Here is a 23,089-nt window from a genome sequence, read left to right as displayed (position 1 = left end):
TGTTTTTGTATCACATTCTTCAACTTAGCCTACTAATATTTATCCATACTCGTTAGATCGCTGATTTGTTGCGTATTGAATTGTCACTGACTGCCTCTTTGAAAAGTCTTTTTCATGGAATAACGGTTTGGAGGAATAAAAAACGTAGAGTACATGATTATTTATCATTGTGATGTCATATAGTAGCTTATTGTAGGAAGTTTCGAAAAAAGTGTTATCACATAGCTAAATGGTTAGAGTATAGTCAGATGATCAACCGCTTTAAAGAGTGAATTGTTAGTAATGTGTCATTGCCCGCTGTGACACAAAAGCAAATGATCCCTTTCAAACTAATTTAACAGCTTGCACTAGGGCTGTAAAATTCCAATCACCAAACTTGCTAAAAGTAATACAACCGGATTTCTCTATCTCAGCCAGCAAATCAACCCTTTTTTAAATTGATTCATCGTCTGCAGACGTTAAACCAATGTAGAAAACGGTTGATTTACTGGCTGAGATTGTAGTGAGCCAAGCAGATGCAAAAACGCTTGATATAGTTCCTTGCACTGAAACTATTTTTATTTGTGTAGACAAATGAAGTAGATAAATCATGTTCTGTTACTTAGCATACCGTAGCCTACTTCAAAAGAACAGCTAACAAATCCCTCCTATCAATTGACTTAGTGCAAACCTGGGGGTTACCTAGGCCTATTTCAGGTCGCCTGTCAGGGGACACCCACCGCCAAATTTTTCTGTCACATACATGTTTGTGAAGCTTAACACTCACACATTAATTTTCAATTGGTTTGATCCGGTAACTATTTCAGCTGACCTAGCTCAATTAGGGGGGTCACCTACTTTAGGTCGTCTGTCAGGGGACACCCACCAGCAAATTTGTCTGTCACATACATTTTTGTGAAGCTTAAAACTCACACATTAATTTTCCATTGGTTTTATCCGGTAACTATTTCAGCTGACCTAGCTCAGTTAGGGGGGTCACCTACTTTAGGTCGTCTGTCAGGGGACACCCACCAGCAAATTTGTCTGTCACATACATTTTTGTGAAGCTTAACACCCACAGATTAATAATCAGTTGGTTCTATCCGGTAACTTTTTCAGCTGACCTAGCGCAAATTTTGGGGGGTATAAAACTTGTCTGTCAGAGCCCCCCCACCACCAAAAATGTCTGTCACATACCAGACAATCATCTAGAAACTATTTACTTTACAACCAACTAAGTTTCAAACGGTAACTATTTCAGCTGACCTAGCGCATTTTTTGGGCCATGAAAAATGCCCCCCATTCCCATACCCACCACCGGCGGCCCGGCAGACTTCCAGATTATGAGTGCCCACATACCACCGGACATCGCTGTATGAATAGAAATTGGTAACTTTTTCACCTAGGGTGGACGTCGCGGGCTCCCGGTCTACTAGTCAGGAAGTGCAAATTTTGGTTTGTATCAGCTACTTGAAAGCAGTGTTGTACGTTGACATCGTCAATTTGACGACGTCATTTGACGGCGTCAACTTTTTGTTGACGCTGAGGCTAGCGCAGTCAATTTATTTTTTAGTTAACGAAAGTGATAGCGCCGTCAACTATTTTACCGATTTTAAGCATCAAGCGCTATGCGTCATTTTTTGTTTTCATTGAAAATCTCGTTTCACAATGAGAGTTTCACATTGTATTCTGGCCAGCGCGACTCATTTGAATTACCAGCTTTCGCGTTGGTTAGAATGGCTACCTGGACTACAAGCGGAAGAAGTTCGCCAAATGGTGATCACTGATCACTCATATCATGAACAGTATCGAGAACGAGGGATCAGAGAGAGAAAGCGAAAAATCAATGAATGTCGGAGGTTGAAAAATGAAGATACTTTATTTCAAAAGCTCTATGCCCAGAAAAGAGCGATGTTGGGGCAGTGGACCTCGTGAAAATATATATATATTTGCTACATCACAGCACACTTGAAACAGTGATACCTTTCCGAGTAAACGTTTTTAAGGCTTGTTTTTGAAATACAACACACCAAATAACCAATACCATCCAGCGCTGCTATGGAACGCATGTTTTCACTTGGAAAGGACATTATGCGTCCCAAACGCAGCAGATTGTCGGACAAACACTTTGAAATGCTTGTGTTTTTACTTGGCAAGAACTAGCCTGTAGGCTAAGCATTAAGCAACCAATTACAATACAGTCTCAAAACATAATACCTGCTCTTTATTTATAGATATTACAAGCCTAAACTTGGTTGAAATATATACTTCTTTTTTGTGAGACCCTGGCTAAAATAGCGGTAAAAATTAGCGCTGACGCCGTCAATTTCTTTAAGAGCTGACGCAGTACTTTACGCCGTAAAGTTTTTAAGCAATTTACGCTGACGCCGTCAATTTATTTCATTGACGCGTACAACACTGCTTGAAAGGAAATATTTTCATCAGAAAAAATGACCGAAATAAATAAAAAAATACCGAATTTTTTCAATTCATTTCGGACAAATGACCGAAAAGTCTCAGCAAAAAAAAAACCCAGCTCCCAATCAAACCGAAAGCAAAAATTTTCAACACTTACGTTTTACCAGTCGTGCTGTACAGTCTAGAATGCGTAACTTAATGTTACTTGATCACAAGAAAATAGAAGATCTTCTAACTATGACAAAACTACATCCAATTGCAGCAATAATAAAATCAAAAGTTTTAAAACTGTTCGGCCACACTAATAGATCACAATTCGGAATCAGCAAAGTTTGCACAGAAGGCAAAGTAGAAGAAGAAAACGTGGCAGACAACCAAAACGATGGCAAAACAACATTCAATCATGGACCGGACTCAACTTGATGACACTGGGCGAGTTGGCTCAAAATTGCCACTCTTGGAAGCAAATAAGCCATGTTGATGGGCAATCTGCTGCAGGCGGAGATGACGACTGATGATGATACACACCCAACTAAACATCAAGCGGCGCTGGTTTGCCTCTCGGAGTGTGCTTGAGCACTGTATTTCAGGAGTGCTCTCCATTTAGTGGCACCAAGTGGATGGAATAATTCTCCAAGCAACAACACTTTAACAACAAGAGGAAACTTCACTCTGTCAGTCTAGGTGACCAGGCCTGCACCAGTGGTTCAAAGCCTCTACTGTACAAGTAAGCAAAACTGCCAGGATTAATCTTTCTAAAAAGCTTTCCCAGTCTGAGGATAAACATCAAATCAATCTATAAATTTCACATCAAACTAAAGGGTCTTTGTTGTGAATTTTGAACAACTGGCAAATCTTTGCTATGTATTCTAAGTTTGTAACAAAATGAAATTGTCGACATAAAATTTGATCGCTGAATCCAAAGAACCATGCTGCAACTAAGACTTCTCATAAGGCAGGGCACCAGGAGCCGCAGTGTTCCCATTGACTTGAGTCTCCAAAACATCAGATTTTTTCCGAAAAGTTCCAAACTAACATCAGACTCAAAATCTTATTGATTTCAATAATAATCCAAAAGTTTCTGACACCTTACCTAACAGTATGAATAAAATGCACAAACACAAGCAGTCAAATTCTGTGTAATTTGTGCATTTAAACATCAAGTACTTTATTCGTAATGTTATTAGTGCAGAATAATACACAGTGGTTGTGTATTATTCTGCAGTGATAGCATTACGAATACTTGATAACGAGTGGTTGTACTACAGTATCAATTGCAATGTCATTGTCAATGCCTTTCAATTGCAATGTCCAAGGGGTGTGCAAATACAAATATTTTGGAAACTCCTATAAGAAATTTACAAAACCAGCATTCACTCTCAGTCTTCACTGTAGCGTACACTCTATATCATCGAGATGGTCCTCTAATTTTCATATCCTGAATTAAACTTGTTGAGGGCTTCCACCTTGTGCAGTGTGCACCCTCCATTGGATCATGAAATTAACTGATGTGCAGAGACTAGACATCTGAATAGTTCCTTAGAAATAGCCTGTGGAGTGTGGACACATAGGCTAAAGCCTAAAGCTAGTATGTTATACTAAATAAATTAATTAGAACACAAACCTACAGTATTCATAATATAGCCTACCTATATAGAAGTACTCTGCCCTAATAAAAACCGCCTTCACCCTAATAGAAGTACTCTGCCCCAGAAAAAAAATCACACATCAAAACATCAGACTTCAACATTAAAACATCAGACATCAGACAGTTTGCTCAAAACATCAGATCTGATGTTAAAACATCAGATGTGGTAACGCTGCCAGGAGGTCCAGGAGTTGATTTTAGCATTGACTTGATTCACTTCTTTTTTTTAGAGAAATCGTCACGGCTTTTGCTTTGTATTTGTTTTAAATCCAGCGGTTAACATCATTTTTATTTATTTCATATATCTCGGAACTAACATGTTGTGTACTTTCAAAAAAAAATACTCCTTTAATAAATAAATTTTCCTGGTCTTTAAGTTAAAACATTTATTTAATTTTTTTTTATTTCTTCCGTCAGCTTCAAAAAGAATCTTTCGAAAAAGATATTTGGTAGGGGACAATTTTTTTTAGTTGAAAAGCGTTGAAGCATGAAGTTGATATTTGTTGTGGCGTATTGTTGCTATCGGATTGTATTTTTGTGTTAGCAGAATATGTAATTTGTTTTACCGATTTAATTGTGTGGCAATGAAAATGAAGTAGATCAACTTGCACCATGAGCCCTCCAGGTTTTCGGGTTTGTTATATTTGTGGACGTGAATTTGGTTCACGCTCGCTTGCCATTCATGAACCGAAATGCCTTGAAAAGTGGCAACAAGAAAACTTAAAACTGCCTTTAAAATTAAGAAGAATGCCGCCACAAGTGAGTTTATTTTATGTAGAAATTTGCATTTTTTTTATTTAAGGATTGTGCACTGGTTTATAAATATTATTTTATTCAGCCTTGTTGTTAAAATCAGCAGATAATGGTCAGCTCAGCGAGTTGGTTAAGCTCTCAACTTGTAGCCTACATTGTCCGCCCTATTAGCTCATTGGCTACGCGCCGGGCTTAACATCTCACGGCGCTGGTTCGACTCTTGGGGTGTGCGCTTGAGCAACACATTTCAGGACTGCTCTCCATTAAGCGGTACCTAGTGAATGGAATAATTCCCCGGCAACAACATTTCAACAATCGGAAAACTTCACTCTGCCCATCTCGGTACGGTAACCGGCCCTGCTTCAAGAGCCTCTACAAGTATGCAAAACTACCATGAATAACCTACCAAGGCTTTGTCAGTCCGAATATAAAGGTTCAAAACCAACCAACCAAGTAACAGCAACATCAATCAGCGCTGTTTCGGCTCTGTATGTGTGTTTGAACAAAACACTTTAAGGACTGTTCTGGTTCTTAACTTTTTCCTTCTAGAAAAGACAGGTTTAGTTGTTTGTTAGTTCCTCTGCTTCTATTCTGTCATATTTTGGTATTTCTGTTTTGTCTGACCAACAACAAATTATTCTATGGGGACATCTCAACTACTGTAAGATATTTGTAAGGTTTTGTCACTGTTAGCATGGTGCAGCATAGTTACACAAATGAACAAAACATGTATTAAATAATACAACACCTATAACTTGCATTTAGTTTTGATGTCATGTTATCGTGTACAATACTTGATATGTTGAAGCTATACCAAAATATACTTACTCTCTTTGTTTGCCATTAGACTTAATTCTCGCCTAGTAGGATATATAATTATAAAATAAAACAAGAATAAAATGTTGAAGGAGCTATGTGCAACTGCTATAGTAAGTTTTTAACTTTTATTGTCAATAAAATGAAGGTATTACTTCAGTTACGCCTAGATTATTTTCTTACAATACCCAACACTTGTCTTATTAATTTGTAGCTTATATATTTTATGTTTTGACTAAGAGTGCGTTCAACAATTTTTTGTTAATAGTGACAGTTTCAAATATTTGAAGTGGTACTATGATAGAGCTTTAGTAAGCAATTTAATATATGACAAACATGAAAAAACTAAAATGTTATAGTTGTGGTAATATAAAACTGATATCTTTGCAACTGTGTATAGTCCACGAAAATATGCTATGTTATAGTTCAACAATGAATATAATGATGTTATTTCAGTTTTAATCTTAATAAAAATTTTTTTATTATTTTTGGAAAATGGCTCAACTATCCACCCCGATAGCTCAGTTGGTTAGTAATTAGTATGTGACTTCTGGAACAAAGAAGCTTCAAGATCAAGCGGCGCTGGTTAGACTCTCAGGGAGTGCGCTTGAGAAATGCACGTTAAGGACTGCTCTTCATACAACGGCATCTAATGGATGGAATAATTCCGGCAACAAGACTTTAACAATTGTAAACTTCACTTTGTCAATCTCGGTGACCGGGTTTGCGTCAGTGATTCAAACCGCTACAAGTACTTCCAGGATTAGGCTATCTAAGAAGATTTTCGTGGATAAAGATTCAATAATCAATATTGCATGCTGTTCTTAAGAGGACGAGTTTAACCATACCTGTCATATTGACCTTACACATGGGGAGAAGTGAAGCTTGTTATGACAGTTAAAATTACAGTATGGGACTTTTTACTATGTTCTGAAATTAGGATAAAACAAATATATATTGGTGTTTGATGATGGAGCATCTGTACGATGTTTGTTCATATGGAAATAGTGACCTATCATCCTTATGGTTTTTGGCAAAAATGATGAATAGGGATCTAAAAAAGTATTAATTAAATTCTTTTGTGAAAGAATTGACCCAAATTTCTTTGGAAATCAGGCCAAGAATTAAAAAATCTTTTTAACGTAATGTAGTGAAGGGAAGAAGAATTATATAATAGGCGTAGTTGAAATATTTTATGAAGGACAAGAAATGCAAACAGGAGTATTGAAATTAATCATTTTGTGTTAGTATTTCAATGAAATGTGGCAGCACCCATGCAAATAAAGCATATTTACTTAGTTTAGTTGGTATTACATTGCTGCCACAACAGTGGTTGCATTGAGCACTTTAAAATTTATATATATGAAATTAATGTATATATTAACTCCAATCAGATGGCTAGTCTTATGGAAAAAAAATATTAACCACACTGCTTTTCAGATCAACAAAGACAGTTGATTTAATGGCAATTGCTTGCTTGGAAACCTAGTAAACTTTCAACTTTTAGAATAGCTAAAAACAAATATTGTTTATTGTAGTGTTTAAAGGTTATTTATATTTGTTTTTCTGCAGAAACCACAAATGTTGCCGTCTTTAAGTTCAAAAGGATTTAACACAACTAAAAGTGAAATAAAAGTAATAGAAGAATACAATCAATCCGCGTGGGAATCTGCTCAGGCTCAACTTGTCCCTTGTTCAAGGTGACATAGTATCATGCTTAACATTTAATATATATAATTGTATTTCACTTGCAAAGATATAGTTTTGAATGCTTATCCTTTTACTGACAATGCCTTTGATAGGTTATATCTGGCATAATCATAGAGGTTTTGAACCACTGAAAGCCGAACGTGCACCCTGAGAGCCGAATCAGCACCGCTTGATCTTGAGTCAGGCACGTAACCACTGAGCAAACGCGACAGACAAGTTTTTATTTGCCATTAAACTCAATTTCAAATAGCATTTAGAAAACAATGATTTTGTTGATATTCTTACCAGATGCGGTCGAACATTTTTACCTGATCGTTTGAGTGTCCATTTGAGGAGTTGCAAAGGGGTTAAAAGACCAAATACAGTTGTATTGTCTAAAAGACCAAAAAATTATGAAGGAGAGGTAGTGTATGTTTTTTCTTCAGCATAAACATTCGCCATTTATGCTAAAATCGTATAAATTTTCTTGATGTAAATGCTGATGAATATTTAAACTTGATTTTATTTATATTCTACGATATTATATTTTATATTGTACTTAAAACGGGTCAATTTTAATTCCATATCGAGAGACATAAGGAGGAACAGCCCAGTTCATGCTTGGTGTTATAAAAAAAACTTGAACTGATCGGGACATTGACTTCTTTGGGAAAAGTTATTTGTTGCTTATAGTTGTTTCAGGTCTTGCCATCAACACAAAAATTTCAATCATGGAGTGTCAACCACAGCTGAATGCAACAATTTATTTGTTTTTCTTGTAAAAATAAACAATCAACCTCTGTGACGAAAGAAACAAAGCAAAAAGTTGCACATGACTTACGAATCTTCCTTTCATTAAGATTAGTTCAACTATTGTACCCTAGGCTTCTGCTTAAACTTTCTACTAATGTTGATGTCAACCCCTTGTAATCAACTTCAATATTGTGGATCTGGCTTTATCATAAAACTGCGTCTTAAGGGATTTCATAGATGCAGTCCCATCACTGCATGCAAAATAATTATAAACGACCGTTATGACTTTAGATGCTTTCCCAATTTCCATCCGTGATTTTAAGTTGTCTGCGTACCATGTTGAAACACTGCAAGCTTATCTTGAAGGGAATTATTAACATGGTTTGTTTTCTTGATAGATTTGCCCTCCTGTTGTTAACTCCGGGAACACGTTTGCTTCAGTAAACGCTTACCAAAGTGGTACAGTTGGTCTTCCACCTTCTGAAAAAAATGTAATATCCAGCAAAAAGGTGTTGAAGCCCTTGTCAAGGACTAGCTTGAATACTCCCAGACACTCTGCAAGCAATTCCTCAATGGTTAAAGAAAATTCTGGTACCGTACATTTGAAGTTGTTCAGCTACATTACAAATGTTTTACCGCACTATTGCTTTGCGTTATTTTTTAGTATCGTAATATTTAAGCATTAGCGTAAAAAAGAAACCAATTGAATTGGAAACGATTACATTACTTTCGTGCCATTTTTTAACAATTATTATTTGCAGTTGGTGATGAAACTTTAAGCTTTTACACTTTATCGGATCAATTGGGTAATGTCTGATTTATATAGTCTTTTTAAAGAACGTGTGTACTGTGTTGTCTGTGCCACTGAAAAAAAAATCGTATCTAACATGCTCGAATCTTCTGTAACAGCACAAATTTTTCAGGTGGAAACCAATCTGATAGAAAAGGATCGTTGCAACCGCTCTACCGAAATAAACTGCCTCCGCAAAAAGCAGTTGGAATATTGAAAGATCAAAACGTATCATTCAACAGCAAAACTGGCCCCCAACTCAAGCTATCTATGAACGAGCCTTCAAAGTCAATGTCAAGATTAAGAGACAGAGCTGGATCGAAGTCACATCCTGGCCATATTCTTCCCAACCCCCCAAACTTGTCTTCTGCGAAGAGGCAATCTTTGCCTGGTACCCGGTCAAGAAGAGGAAGGTTTAATTACAGATCAGGTTCTATAAAGAGTTTTTTTTTGATAACCTCATTGTTACGGTTGAAAAGAAGTATCATGTACAGGGCAGAGAGCTTCGTCACATGCTTCCCTCTTGATACTGAAGCTGAGGAATGGGATTTTGCGTTCAAAATAAGCAAAGTTTATTCAGCAAAAGAGTTCCCACAAACTCCACAAAACTAAACCAACCTCTACTTCTTGGGGCCGGCTCTTTGTTCTTATTTGTAATGCTTTATTAAAACAAAGATTGTACCATTGTGGTGCTCCCAATTTCTTTCTCGGTCAGTTATCGCAATACACTATTCTAGTCCGCTCCGTTAGCTCAGTGGTTACGCACCCGGCTCAAGATCACGCGGTGCAAGTTCGACTCTAGGGGTGTGCGTTTGAGCAACGCGTTTTCAGGACTGCTCTCCATTCAGCAGCACCTAGTGAATTGAATAATTCCCCGGCAACAACACTTCCACAATAGAAAACTTCACACTGCCAATCTCGGTAACCGACCCAAGAGCCTCTACAAGTATGCGAAACTACCAGGAATAACCAATCAAGGCTTTGTCAGTCCGAGGATGAAGATTCAAAACTAACCAACCTATTCTTGTAACTTTGTGTGGATAAAATGATTAAGAAACCGTGCGATACCTGACACCTGTATCACAAACAATAGTGGCAAAAGTGTATTTCGTGTATATTTTAATCCTAACTATGTGGTTAAATGCATTGCAGTATATCGTTGGTTTCATTGAATTCTTGATGCAGTGCAATTTTATACACTACTAAGCTTTTTTACTTAAACTCATATTGCAAAATGTATTTCAGGTTATGGTACGTTGGTTATTTCTAGTTTTTAAATCGAAACAAATAAATCTATTTCCAGGCACCACCACACCGGGTATGCTTTCAAAGAAGCCTTCCTTAGATAGTGACATATCAAGCTCAAGGACAAGTCTTTCAGTCAAATCTACAACTGATCGTCTGGACAAGTCGAGAGAGAACTTCAAGACAGAAGGATCTTTTACACCACACCCCCCTGGTATCAAAAGTGAAGCCCGTCCTTCATCTCTTGAATGCTCAAGAGTTCAGTTGCGAAGGAGAGGAACGTATGAGTAAGTTGTTCGAATTGAAGTATTTTATTTGTGCATTGTTGTATCGTATCCTCACTCCAACCTGTATTATTGCATGGCTGTACCAGTAATCCAGAATGCTTAGCACTGAGCTTGTGCCTGCTATGAAAAAAAATTGACTTATCTTGCTGTCACACGAAGTAAATTTTTCTAAAAGGAATGATGTTCAATTAACGGCATGTGGTACACGGAAAAAAGTGCTAAATTGCTTTTTGGAGGAGGTTAGGCTACTGCACTTCAGTTGAAGCCGTTTACAGTTGAATTAAACTGTGTACTGTTTTTGATACAACACATTTCAAATTAAAAATGCTTGACCACTGTAGATTAGACAAGATGGAAAGTTCTTTGGTTGAAATGAAAAAAGACTCGGAGATCCGAGTTGATGTTGTGCTGTCAGATCTTTCTACGAAAGACCTTAGTCCTAAGGTGAAACCTGTGAATTATTATTATTAATTAGCTCTTGTGGTTGTTTGTCTGTAAAAATAATCATTTTTATAGTTTGCCCTGGTTCCGCTCCCGGGTGTGCGCTTGAGCAACATATGTCATATAATAATTCACGTACAATAACACTTCAACAAGCCTTAACTTCACTCTAACCGACCCTGCATCACTGGTTCAAAGCCATTACAGCTTTACAGGTAGGCGAAACCACCAGCTCTTAAAGAAGCTTTCTTAGTTCGAGGATAAAGATTTTCAAAATCAATCAGCCCACGATGACTGCAAAAGTAAGATAAACACCCTTAATAAGCCTGCTCCGGTTTGTCATGATTAAAATCTTGGGGCTAAAAGGCCTATATCTTTATCTTGAGAATGACCATTTAACATACTTAAGTAGAAAGCTGATAACTTTGGAATGGGTAGTTAGTTCAATATTTTTCTCAAACAAAAGCTACTATTTACAGACTTTTTTTTACTACCTCGTTTCAGAAAATCTGATTAAATATAGTTTCTTTAGGCCAAATTTAAGCACAGGCCTACAGCAAGTTTGGTTTTGTTGCGTAGCTTTACAAAATTGTTATTCTCAAGGATACACTTCGCTTGGCGTCGTCAACCACAGGCAGCCTAGGTTCGAGTGGCAACCAACAACTTTCTGCCGTGAGAGCAAAGACGAGGAAAAAGCTGCAAATGAAAGCTGTGACTCCGACTTTGAAGTTAAGCGAACCTCGACCAAGCGTGGGGAAGGTAGAGATTTAAAAAAAATTTTTTATAAAATAGTCGTAGATTTAGTCCCTAAAGCTTGCGCCTCTTGTAAAGATAATTTTGATTGAAAAACAAAACCGAAGTAGTTATAATATGCTTGGATTCAAGCATAAAAATGGTTTTCGAGGTAAATTTACTTGCAAAAAATTAATCAGGGGTACACAAGAGTAAAAATATCAGGCCTAACATTTTGATAGTTGATCTAATTTAGATTTTTGTATCGAATGTTCTTCCTTTTAAATACTTTTATCAGGGTAGTTGCTATTTTTGTGAGTTTCGAACTATGCGGTTAACCTTCAAATCTCATCTCATTTTTGCATTTGTGTGAATTAAAAGCGCGCGACTTTGTAAACCAAGAAGGTTCAAGATCAAGCGGCGCTGGTTCGACTCTCGGAGTATGCGCTGAGCAACGCATTCAAGGACTGCTTCATTCAGCGTTATTGAGTGGATGGAAGAATTCCCCGGCAACAACACTTCAACAATCAGGGCTTAGTCAGTCCGAGGGTAAAGATTCAAAATCAACCAAACCAAAACCAACGCTAAAATGTGTTAAATTCAAATTGTTAAGATTCGCTGGTCTGAAAAGTTTTTTTAAAATACAAATCATGAAATCAGTCGCTTCTCTGAACTCAGATTGTTTTCTATCACGTCAAGTTTTCAAGATACAGTACTAGTAAGCAGCATATTTGACGATTTTCAGTGTACGACAAAAATTCGAGCCAAAAACAATGATAAAAAGTTAACAAGGATGTGAGCAAGCAAAACAATGCTTTCAGTATGTTCTCAAGTCCCAACTATGTCACTAAACTGCTCATGCTGGAATTTTCCAAAGAAGTTGTCAACCACTGCCTTGAATCCAACCCATGCTGCTAGCACAGAAGGCTTAACTATTCTTTGAAGCCATCATCGAGCAAAAGGTTCAAAAGATTTCTGGTCCAATAAATATAAAAACCAGCTTGACATCAAATTTGCTGGCCGAAAAGTTTTCTTTCACAGAGTGCGAAGGTAAAGTGTAGTCTTAACAATGAAGCAATAAAATTGTTTGAACATTCAAGCAACTTCATTTACTAATTTTAACCAACTACAGTACTGGCTGCGTATAACTGCAATAAAAGCATGGCAACAACCCCAAAACCAATGGCATAGTCCCCTGGCGATCCTTGAAAAGGACATAACTATAGCAGTCAATTATGAGAGGTTGTGATATCACAAAAACAAAACACCCAAATCATTATCTCGAACAATTACAACTCTTACTTCACAATGCTGAAATTATTGTTACCTCATAAATCCAATGTTAGAGACAATTAACTCGACCAAATATTTTTTTGCTGGAAAAGGAACAGAAAGTGTGATTAACGATCATCGTAAAATCTTGACGTGGTAGCAAAATTGAAATTCTGATTTCAGATTCGAGCTCAGCACACCAGAATTGCTTCAAAATGGTTGTTATATAGTTCGTCTGGCGAAAATTTCTTGTTGACCAGTTTATCATAAAATAGTAGGTTGCTCATGCTCAGAATGAGTCTATTGCTATTGCAGTAACATCAGCGATCATTTGTTTTGACGGGTTGAGCACAGATAAGCAAACAACAACTTTTGTTGCAGCCTTCGCAGAGCGTTTCTTCGTCTATGACTTCGAAAGCTGCCATACGTCAGCCACCCTATGTAATATGCTACATATGTGGGAGGAAGTATGGCACCCAGTCCATAGCAATACATGAACCTCAATGTTTGGACAAGTGGAGATTAGAGAATCAACAACTGCCGAGGCGTTTGCGAAGGCCTGAGCCGAAGAAGCCAGAAGTGGTACCGATTACAGGTAGGCTAGCGGTCTAACTTTGGTTTTAAAGTGCCAGACCAAAGATGCCCAAAACTTAGCCTACGCTAAAATTAAACAGCATGAAGTTCTGGAACATTAATTAAACAGTTTGTCATTGTCAATATACGTTTAATTATGAAAATATTCCTTTCAATCTGACCCTTCAGTTTTCTCAAAAATTCTGTCCCAGTTGGAATAAAAATATAACTAATTGGAAAGCATAAAGATAAAATTTAACTCCTGAGTCCGGATAGGAAACTAATGAGCAGTTTACTATGTAGGCTAAATTATATAATGAAAATACCGTAATCGATTCATTCGAGTTTTCCACGGAAACAAAACGGTTAGGCCAGTTCCTAGGTAAAATATACATGCTAAGGACCGCTGATGGAATTCAAGATGAAGCGACCTTCCAAAAGCTGACCCTTGACATTCACAACTAAACAATGGACAGCTTCTCGTTTTCTCTCAGAAATGCATTAACGCCAACGCTTCTCTTGCTATAACTAGAGATCTACTTCCCAAGATGCAGTTTGAGAGACTAATCTAGGCCTGGTACCGATGGCAGTCCCGGTCCCCCAAAACAAGACACCTCTATAAAATGAACTATGGCAAACGTTAATGCAACGTTTTTGTTAACATCCTGGGCCCTCGGGAAAGGTTTCGGGCCCCTAAAATCATCCCGTATCCAGCAGTAACCCTTGTCAACGCAACTGGTTGTAGAACATAGCAGTGTCACTCATACCGCATTTACCACAAAATGTTTGATATAACTGTTACCATTCCTTTTCACTTGAATTTTATAGCAAATGGATCGTACGATATCGAGGCTGCAAACGAAGCCGCCTGGCAAGCTTCACAAGAACAACTTGTCCCATGTGATAGATGCGGAAGAACATTCCTACCGGATCGCTTAATTGTTCATCAAAGATCTTGCAAAGGGAAAAAGTAGCTTGGGCAGAGATTCACAGGCTGGCTGTATTTAAACTCGAAACAAAACTTAGGCCCTATGCTTATTGAAATTGCTTGATCACGGGCTTGGAAGTAGGTGTAGTGTTTATTATTATTGTCAAGAAGTACGAACCGTTGGCAAATAATTTTACCATTCTGAGAAAGTAAAATTAATTTAAACTGCCGATAGAATAACTGCAGTTTGTTTTCTATGTCCTTAAGTTTTTTTTGCTCAATTATTTTTACTTGCACTTTTTTCTATTTTGTTACTTCATTTCCTCACTGTTTTGTCCCCGTTAAAGCCACTCAACTGTGAAAAATATATTTTCATACAAGTATATCAGTGTTTGTTTTTCAATTAAGTTCTACCATTCAAGTCACATTCAATGGCGTAGGTTTTGAAGAATAATATTTCATAAAGGAATTACTAAGTTGCTTTTGTAGTGGCCTGCGGTATTTTGTAGCCTACTTGTATCAATTAGTTAAAGAATAAATGATTTGTACGGTATGGTTTCAACCTTGCCCATGGTTGTATTTTCGGTAACTTAACGTTACAATACACCAGCGGTAGCTTGAAGTTCAGATTAGAGTTGACAGTTTAGACTTGACGCAACAAGCGAAGCCTGCTGCACAATCTCGTTAACCCTCGTTGTTGGGGAAGCAATGCTTTCCTCCACTTCGTCTTTAAATCTTCCCGCACACCATCACCACCTTGCTATGACGTCTAATGAAACAAAAGACTGTCTGCACTCTAGTAGCCTTCCCAGTGTGGTCCGGGAACATCGTGAATCTGGGGTGGTTAAAAGATGGGGCCTCGACCTCAGAGGCTCACACGAAGACGATGATGATAAAGCGTCGCCACCCAGACACACGCCTCGGGACAGGCGCGGATTTATGGGGGGGCCCAAGGGGCCCGGGCCCCCCCCCCCCGAAATTTTGTGAGAAATTGTTGAATGGTTTGATATGCTTTTAAACAGCTGATATTAGTCCCACAGCGGACTTACAACCCCCCCCCCCTTTGGCACGCGTGTGACGTCACGATATTGAGAATGATGCTTTCAGTCTCCATGTCTCTAAAACAAAGTTTGCCTAGTTTTAAGCAAAACTGCATTAAAAGAGCGAGTTTTGCCAATACCAAAGATTCAAACATCTCAGCCAGGAATTAGCAACAAGAAAACATAGAGACTAAGCTTTATTACCGAAAAAATGCCGAAGAAAACACGATCTTATCCTTTTGCTATGCCACCGGACAGCACCATTTTACAGGAATATTTATACCCATATTTTTGTTGAAAATGCTCTCAGAATGCACCAAATTCAAAGTAATTTTTCAAAATTTTCTGGGGGAGGCCCCCCAGACCCCCCGCCGCTGGGTGTCGCCTTTGGCGAACACGCCGTCGGGCTTCGCCAGCCGGCTATCGAAACCCCCCAAATTCCTGGCTACGCCACTGATTGTTCATATCTGTTTCATCTTTTTCTTACTTTTTAATTCATTTTCAATTTTTTTGCCCCCCCCCCAAAAAAAATCCTAGATCCGCGCCTGCCTCGGGAGGTGATGCTTGTATCGCATGCACGAACGCAGGTGCAATCTTTTCCAAGTATTCTCCCAAAAGGAAAAGTGATAAGAAAAAAACACACAGAAATGCACCTGCTTTCGTGTGGGCAGTAAACTATGTTTGTATCAGCTTAAACCTTAAACTGATGTTTTGGCAAAACATTAACCCAGCAACATGTGCTTAATCGTTGCACTGCCAAGCAATCTGCTGTTCTGTTAATTTATTCTTCAGCATAGTAAAGATATTTATATTCTGATTCGCAAATTTATTATACAAACCGCAAGTTAATTAGACTTCAACTGCAAAAATATCGTACGATCTTACTCAGCAACTAACAGTATGCTGCGGTATGTTATTGCACTTATTGCAGTGTCCGAGCAGTAAAAGATAAAGAGTAGGCTAGCTATAGTAAATAACAAGATATATCAGCAATCCAATAACGAAAAAAAAACGGTGGCAAAACGTTGAAAGGTTTTAAAATGCGGATGAACAGTTGTTGGGATAATATTGCATAGATGGGGTTTAGTCACAATATGATAAAAAAATGGCATACTAACCAACAGCACCTTATTCTAACAAGATTTGCTGATGCACCTAATTACAGGTACGGGAAGGTAGTTTCTTATTTCTTAACAATTTTAAGAGAAAAGTCGATAGTTGGATAACCTTGAACCAACTTTGAAGTCGAAATAATGTCAATATTTGGTCCACAATACTGGGTTATGTTAGACTCATCAATTCCGCCGCTAGCCTCCACAATAACTTGAGGAAAGGATAATTTCAAACCTGCTGCTGCTTCATGTAATTCCTGTTATAAAACACAAGATTTTCTGAGATAGTTGCCCACTACTCAAAAACTACAATAAACCCAATTGCACATGCTAATCGTACACACTCTCTCCTTGCAATAATGAAATGTTTTGTGAAATCCATAGGAAATGCCACAAATCGAAATGCAAAACAGCTTGTCAGCAAGTGTTGTGCAATGACAGGCAAGTGAGTTCGGCTGAAAGCATACCCAACTCATTTAGAGAATAGAACGCGAGTTGTCTACTCTGTCTATTCAGTAGCAAAGGATAAAGGTTCTATTAACAGTTTAACAGCTTCATGACCAATCCAGAATAAGAATATGTAAGCAGTTAATATTACCTCCGGTGAAAAGTTATCAAACATCACAACATCGGCTCCAGCTTTAGCAGCTTCAATTCCTTCGCTAAGAGATTGGCATTCTACCTCCACTTTTAAACTGAATCCCGAAACAGATTTGACGTCTTCCACAGCCTGAAACAAATTTACAAAGTGTAAATACCAGCACTATCATCACAATCATTTTGAGCATCTATATGAGATTGCATGAATTAAAAATGTAATGCAAACACAAGAACAGGAGTAGACTGTGCAGTGTGCATACATTAGTGTAAAAAGCATGAAATCGTGCAAGTACATCGCGAGCATCATGTATCAATACATCTCTATGAGATGTATTGTGAGCAGTAAACAACTGAGCATACTTCAATTAAATTTGTTCATCACAATCACTAATTTATTTAGGAGAGTTTGCAAATCACTTTATATTAAGCCAATAACACTAAGCTTTGTTAATGATATGGTCTTCTGGCAAACTATTGGAGGATTCTCAGAAAGCAATTTTATACTGGCAGTAGTTACCTACTCAATTGCAGGGCCGGATTTAGCTGATGGGGGGCCCGGGGCACTTTTAGATCGGGGGGCCCCCGTAAAAAATGAAAAGCCACCTCTACGCCTACAGTAGCATTAATACAGTACTGCACAGCATTTTGCAGCAACTTTAAAGGCTGAAAAGAAAACAAATAACACAAAATCACATTTTTTCCATGTAGGGGGGCCCTTCAAAAGTCGGGGGGCCCGGGGCACCTGCACCCTCTGCCCCCCCCCCCCCCCTAAATCCGGGCCTGCTCAATTGAAAAGGTGTTTATTTTTAAAGAATGCAGTAAAAACGACATTTAAAACCATACTTTTTTTATGCTTCCAGACGACCAGATGTGGTTATCTTTTAACATAATCATAGAGGATAGGTTATATCTGTGAGTATCAGCTCCAACAACCAGTAATCCATATTTTTCAACAAGGCGAAAACCTGGGGTTGTCTTTCTTGTCCCTGCAACCTTCCCCTTCCAACCTAAAACAACATTCACTTAATATTGTTACAGTGTGGTGTGTGACAATAAGAAAGACTTGCCATTGGTACAACTTTTAAAGCACCTCTTTTTATCTGACGTATGACAGATTATTCCAAGTATTAAATTGCAATCAACTTCTAATGCTTTGTGAGATACCATAGAAGCACTCGATCTCCATGAAGCACTCAAAGAGAGAAACAAACTACTGTAATATCAACTTAACATTGCTAAAATATTGTTTGCTAATTTTGGCATAGCTTTTACCATGGTAAAAAATAAAAAGAAACAATAAATTTGTTTTAATTCTGAGAAAACAATTAACTAAATTCTACATTTGTTGAATCTGTGTAATGTGTGTAGCCTATACTGTGCTTCTTTTGTTTTTATTTTTTGTTGCTTTTTTGGATTTTGTGGCTATGTTAGGTATAGACATACACCGTAATTACATCTTTTCAGGCGCTTCTTAAACCATTCAAGACTTTGCCATCTATCGTCATTCATCATTTATTGATGCAATGGCATATCACATTATGTAACTAGAACTATATATATTTCTGTTCTGGACACAATTTTGAGAAAAATGATATGATCAATCATATAGCAAATGGTAATGTAGCTTTTACCTGCATCTTGAACAAGCTTCATATATTTATAAGCTCGTGCAGCAACACCACTTGCACGAGAGATGCAGTTCAAAGCAACCCTTTCACCAAGTAGAATATTTTTACACTTTCCTTGAACATGTGCTAAAACAACTGGTGTAGTCGAGTCATGATAAGTGCCTTCACTAGCAAGCCATTCAACTTTGCAGTTGAGTTCACTAAATACTGCATCAAAAAATGGAACACCAGCAACAACTCCAGGTGACTTTATGAGTAACTTTGCTGTTTCAATTTTGTTCCCCACAACAAGCCCACCATAATCAAAATTTGGTGTGTCTTCTACCAGCCAAGTTTTAACTAAAGATTGCACTATTTCCGCAGGCAGAACACATGACAAATTGAAAGGGGGCAAAAATACACTATTTTTTGGTTGGCTAGATCTTGTTTCAAGTGCAGACATTATTAAAAAAGTTGAGCTATAACTTAAAAAAACCTGCATAAATGTTAAAACAAGGCAAAGCATTCAAGATGTGCATAAACAAGCAGTAATTTCAACAAATGGCTGCAAAAAGGGAATTTGCAGAAAAACAAGATTTAGCACGAACTTTGGCACAAGACTGAACTTTGTCTTGTCTATATTATATACTTTTGTTGACCATTGTAAAATTTCTATCATTGTTTTTCAATTATCTGACCACAACATTTTATACAGTTATGTCCCAATGCAGTGTGTTATTGTTACCTACTGTTACTATGTCAATATTGAACAGGATTTGGGCACTTATGTTCAAATTCTGGAAATCCATTGAGCAGTAGTTTTTAACCTTTTTTATACTGATAATCTTAAGAAAAGCTTGATGAATGTCAAGTTACGGGACAAAATTGAAGCCAGTTTGACTCAGCAATGAATCCAGCCCTTTTATTTAGCCTCTCAGCAAGTTGAGCTATAGTAGACCACCCTACAACCGGCTACCAGTATAAGTACAGTAGCCTAATGAAATAGAGGGTACGGTAGTGTCTCTTAACCTCTTTTCTGATTCCTTGATGTTATCGAGGATGAAAACTTATACAAGGGTCCTTTATTCAGGATACAACCGAACGATTAAACATATTAGCCTAGCCCTAGGCTAAGTAAACAAAATCAGTTAGTTTGCGGATGTTTTGTCTACTGTATAGCAACCATAGACTGTTGAAACAATGGAGAGTACTAAAATTGTCTGCAGGCTACATGTTGTCTGTGTCAGGAGATGTTCACCAAACTTAGATCTAAGTCGCTCTCAAGAAAGTTTGGAAACCACTGACATATAGTTTTTTCGTTGCGATAGTCACAAATATCAACAAATTGATGAAAAAACATAATTGCCATGCGAAAAGCGGTGCCGATATGACGTCATCGATTGGCCTCCGCTATTACTGAAAACAAAATGGGGGGTAAAAAGCATGGTGATCGTTTTATCTTCACATGCATTACATCATAGGTGTACGAGCCGGGGGTGCAGGGGGTGCAGCCGCACCCCCAATCTGTCGAGAATTAGGGCAAGATTTCATATTTGGGCAAGATTTTATGCCTTTCTACCCTACTTAATCTTCGAAAAGAGAATTTTGGGAAGATACCTTGCTAAAAAAAGTTATAAAAGTGAACGTATAAATTCCTGCTTGCTGGAGATGCAGCTTTTACTTTGTTTAGTACAGTCCTTGACAAAATTTAATAAATTTGATAATGGGGAAGCACATATCAGAATGATGGGGAAAAGGAAAAAGACCCAAAAACCTGCGCTGATGGCAGGGGTCTATTTGTAGCTGTGATGTCCAGTTCCTTCTGGGACTAGAAGAAATCACAGGAATGAAGAAAAGTTCTTTAACATTTGGAATGATGTTCATAAAGCTTTCAAACACACAGTGAACGAGACTCAAGTAGCCTACCGGTATTTCTTTGCATCGTCAATCCAAACCTTCAAAAAGGATGCAAGCATTGTGTGGTGAAAATACAGCTACAAAACAGAAAATGAACAAACTGACATGGAAAGAGCACGTGTTGATGTATAGGCTACTATGATGCGATTGACAGGGTCACTGCAGAATTATCTGAAAGATTTGCGAACAAAAGTTCGAAGATACTGCTTTGTCTTGCAGATGTAGTGCTGAGAAATAATGCTAACCAATAAAGCTTGAAGTTGATATCTGAATTCTAGTTCTACACCGTGGAACAGGATTTCCTAGAATCGGAATACTATCTCACTCGCAACAAAGAAATCAAAACTGCTGTAGCTACAATGTACAAAATTCCTTATTTCAAATGGATTAGATACAACTATGCCCCACTTTGCAAAAGCTGCAAAAATTCTAGCAGCAGTTCCTGCAACTTCATGTTCAGCTCAGAGGTCTTTTTCCGGATTACGACGACTGAAGATACATCTGAGATCAACAATGGGCCAAACACGCCAGGATTAAGCTTTTCAAGAAGCTTTCCCAGTCCGAGGATAAAGATTCAATCAATCAACCAACAACAAATAAAGTGGATGTCAATCGTATTGTAGATATATTTGGACAACGATGTGGGCCAAACAAATACTTCTTTTAAATTTGTTTATATAGGCTACCACAAAGTCTACCACTGTATTTAATCTACTGATCAATACTTTTTAGTTTAGCTTTGCAGTTTTAGAGCCATGTTTTAGAGCCAGGTAGTACTGCATTCTACTGGTTCGTTAGTGTAGTGTCAATTACTCCATTCAATTGTCTTTTGATAAATTTGTTGTTTTGTAAATTTGCATAATGGTATCCTTATCACACCAGTGGCTTTGTGTAAGTCATGTCAGTTGATGCCTTAGGCCTATGCTGTTTTTTTCTTGAAGACTATATTATTGCTTTTTCTTACATGTGTACTTTGATTTAGGCGCAGTTGGTTATATTTGGGCAAAAATTCTTTTGCACCCCCAAAAAATATGCTTCCCGTACACCTATGCATTACATTGCAAACAAAACATAGCCTACATTGGAAAAAGCTTTATCGAGCAACTGCGTTAAAACGACGATTGCTTGTTTTGTGTTTAAAATACAGACATGCAACTTGGCCATTAAATAAAAAAAAATATTTATTAACATACGCTTAGTTCCATGTTTTTATTTTAAAAATAAATTTGTGTGAAACTATGAATTATTAATTTAATTCATAGTTTCATATTTGTTAGTTTCATAGTTAATATTTTATAGTTTATTCCATCACCAGATAAAGCTAGTAACTCTTTGGAACATAGAATAAATTTATTCGGGTATAGATACGCAATCTTTCTTTGCAACAATGTCAAATTTGATTAAGTTGCTCAAAATTTCTATCGTATCCACACTGCTTCAGTATGCAGTATGCACTCAGCAATCAGCATCGACACAGTTGCTTCGACACAGCCTTCGACACAGTTGATCACACTATTCTCATACAGAAACTGCAAACATACGGTTTTCGGGGCCTTCCATTACAATTGTTAAAAAGCTATATCAGCAATCGTCTACAGCACACGGTCGTCAATGGAATCTCTTCAAACTCAAGACAGGTTACCTGCGGTGTGCCCCAAGGATCGACATTGGGACCCCTTCTTTTCTTACTCTATATAAATGACTTACCAAATTCAACAAACATGAATGTTAAACTATTTGCTGACGACACCAATCTTACGATGAGCGACAAATGTGAAATAAATTTGCAGAACAATGTGAATGCCGAAATGCAAAAAGTTTACAACTGGTTGAAGCTTAATAGATTATCATTAAATTTCTCAAAAACTGAATACATGCTAATAACAAATAAAAAACACATAAAAAATTTTAACATTAACATTGGTAACACAAGCATTCAACAAAAAAATCAAATAAAATACCTTGGTGTTTACATAGATAACAAATTAACATGGAAATATCACATAGATAAAATTTGCGGAAAAGTAGCAAAAGGTTCATGGGCGTTGCTTAAACTCAGAAATTATGTCAACACAGACACTTTAAAAGATGTGTATCACGCTTTGATTTACTGTCATTTGCAATATTGTATTTCAAGCTGGGGAAAGGCCTGTGACAGTGCACTGGATCCATTAATAAAATTACAAAAAAAGGTTATAAGAATAATTACGAAACAAAATTACTATGCTCACACTAATTTTTTATTTTTCAAAATGAACATCTTGAAACTAAAAGACATACATAACATTGAAATAAAAAAACATATGTACAAAGTTCATATGAATGAGTATCCGTCTACGTATTGTGATTTATTTACAAATGCTTCATCTATTTATCAGCATAACACAAGATATCAAACAGGCAACAATTATTTTATAAACAGATCAAACACAGAATTTGGCAAGAAGTCCATGCAGGTATTGGGACCAATGCTCTGGTCAGAGGTTCCA

At 37.4% G+C, this 23,089-nt stretch overlaps 2 protein-coding genes across 2 annotated transcripts; one reads left to right on the top strand and one right to left on the bottom strand.

Moving 5' to 3' along the window:
- The first annotated feature begins 4,558 nt into the window (after positions 1 to 4,558).
- Positions 4,559 to 14,888, top strand: LOC145768524 (zinc finger protein 474-like). The gene is made up of 10 exons (XM_082580034.1): positions 4,559 to 4,804; positions 7,187 to 7,314; positions 7,613 to 7,727; positions 8,455 to 8,647; positions 8,980 to 9,276; positions 10,150 to 10,378; positions 10,720 to 10,822; positions 11,423 to 11,578; positions 13,205 to 13,418; positions 14,225 to 14,888. The coding sequence occupies exons 1-10, from the start codon at positions 4,658 to 4,660 to the stop codon at positions 14,368 to 14,370; spliced, it is 1,728 nt and encodes a 575-aa protein (XP_082436160.1). The 5' UTR covers positions 4,559 to 4,657; the 3' UTR covers positions 14,371 to 14,888.
- Positions 14,889 to 16,208: 1,320 nt separating this feature from the next.
- On the bottom strand, positions 16,209 to 19,207 carry LOC145769348 (nicotinate-nucleotide pyrophosphorylase [carboxylating]-like). The gene is made up of 4 exons (XM_082580959.1): positions 18,708 to 19,207; positions 17,920 to 18,083; positions 17,075 to 17,206; positions 16,209 to 16,733 (listed from the first exon to the last, which is right to left on the bottom strand). Exons 1-4 carry the CDS (start codon positions 19,183 to 19,185, stop codon positions 16,548 to 16,550), a joined length of 960 nt encoding a protein of 319 aa, XP_082437085.1. The 5' UTR covers positions 19,186 to 19,207; the 3' UTR covers positions 16,209 to 16,547.
- Between the last annotated feature and the right edge of the window lie 3,882 nt (positions 19,208 to 23,089).

The sequence above is a fragment of the Aplidium turbinatum genome, chromosome 4 (assembly GCF_918807975.1).
Source record: "Aplidium turbinatum chromosome 4, kaAplTurb1.1, whole genome shotgun sequence".
In the NCBI taxonomy this organism is placed as follows: Eukaryota; Metazoa; Chordata; class Ascidiacea; order Aplousobranchia; family Polyclinidae; genus Aplidium; species Aplidium turbinatum.
Note: the sequence above shows the minus strand (reverse complement) of the source record. Positions and strands in the feature narration are given on the sequence as shown.

Bases quoted from the DNA above. Each gene is read 5' to 3' on its own strand.
- LOC145769348 (XM_082580959.1), bottom strand. From the start codon at position 19,185: ATGCAGGTTTTTTTAAGTTATAGCTCAACTTTTTTAATAATGTCTGCA. The intron at 17,207-17,919 runs GTATGGTTTTAA...AATTTGTTTCAG, and splicing joins CGTCTGGAAGCATAAAAAAA to GCTGTGGAAGACGTCAAATC. The intron at 16,734-17,074 runs GTAATATTAACT...GTTTTATAACAG, and splicing joins TTGATAACTTTTCACCGGAG to GAATTACATGAAGCAGCAGC.
- LOC145768524 (XM_082580034.1), top strand. From the start codon at position 4,658: ATGAGCCCTCCAGGTTTTCGGGTTTGTTATATTTGTGGACGTGAATTT. The intron at 4,805-7,186 runs GTGAGTTTATTT...GTTTTTCTGCAG, and splicing joins TAAGAAGAATGCCGCCACAA to AAACCACAAATGTTGCCGTC. The intron at 13,419-14,224 runs GTAGGCTAGCGG...TGAATTTTATAG, and splicing joins AGAAGTGGTACCGATTACAG to CAAATGGATCGTACGATATC.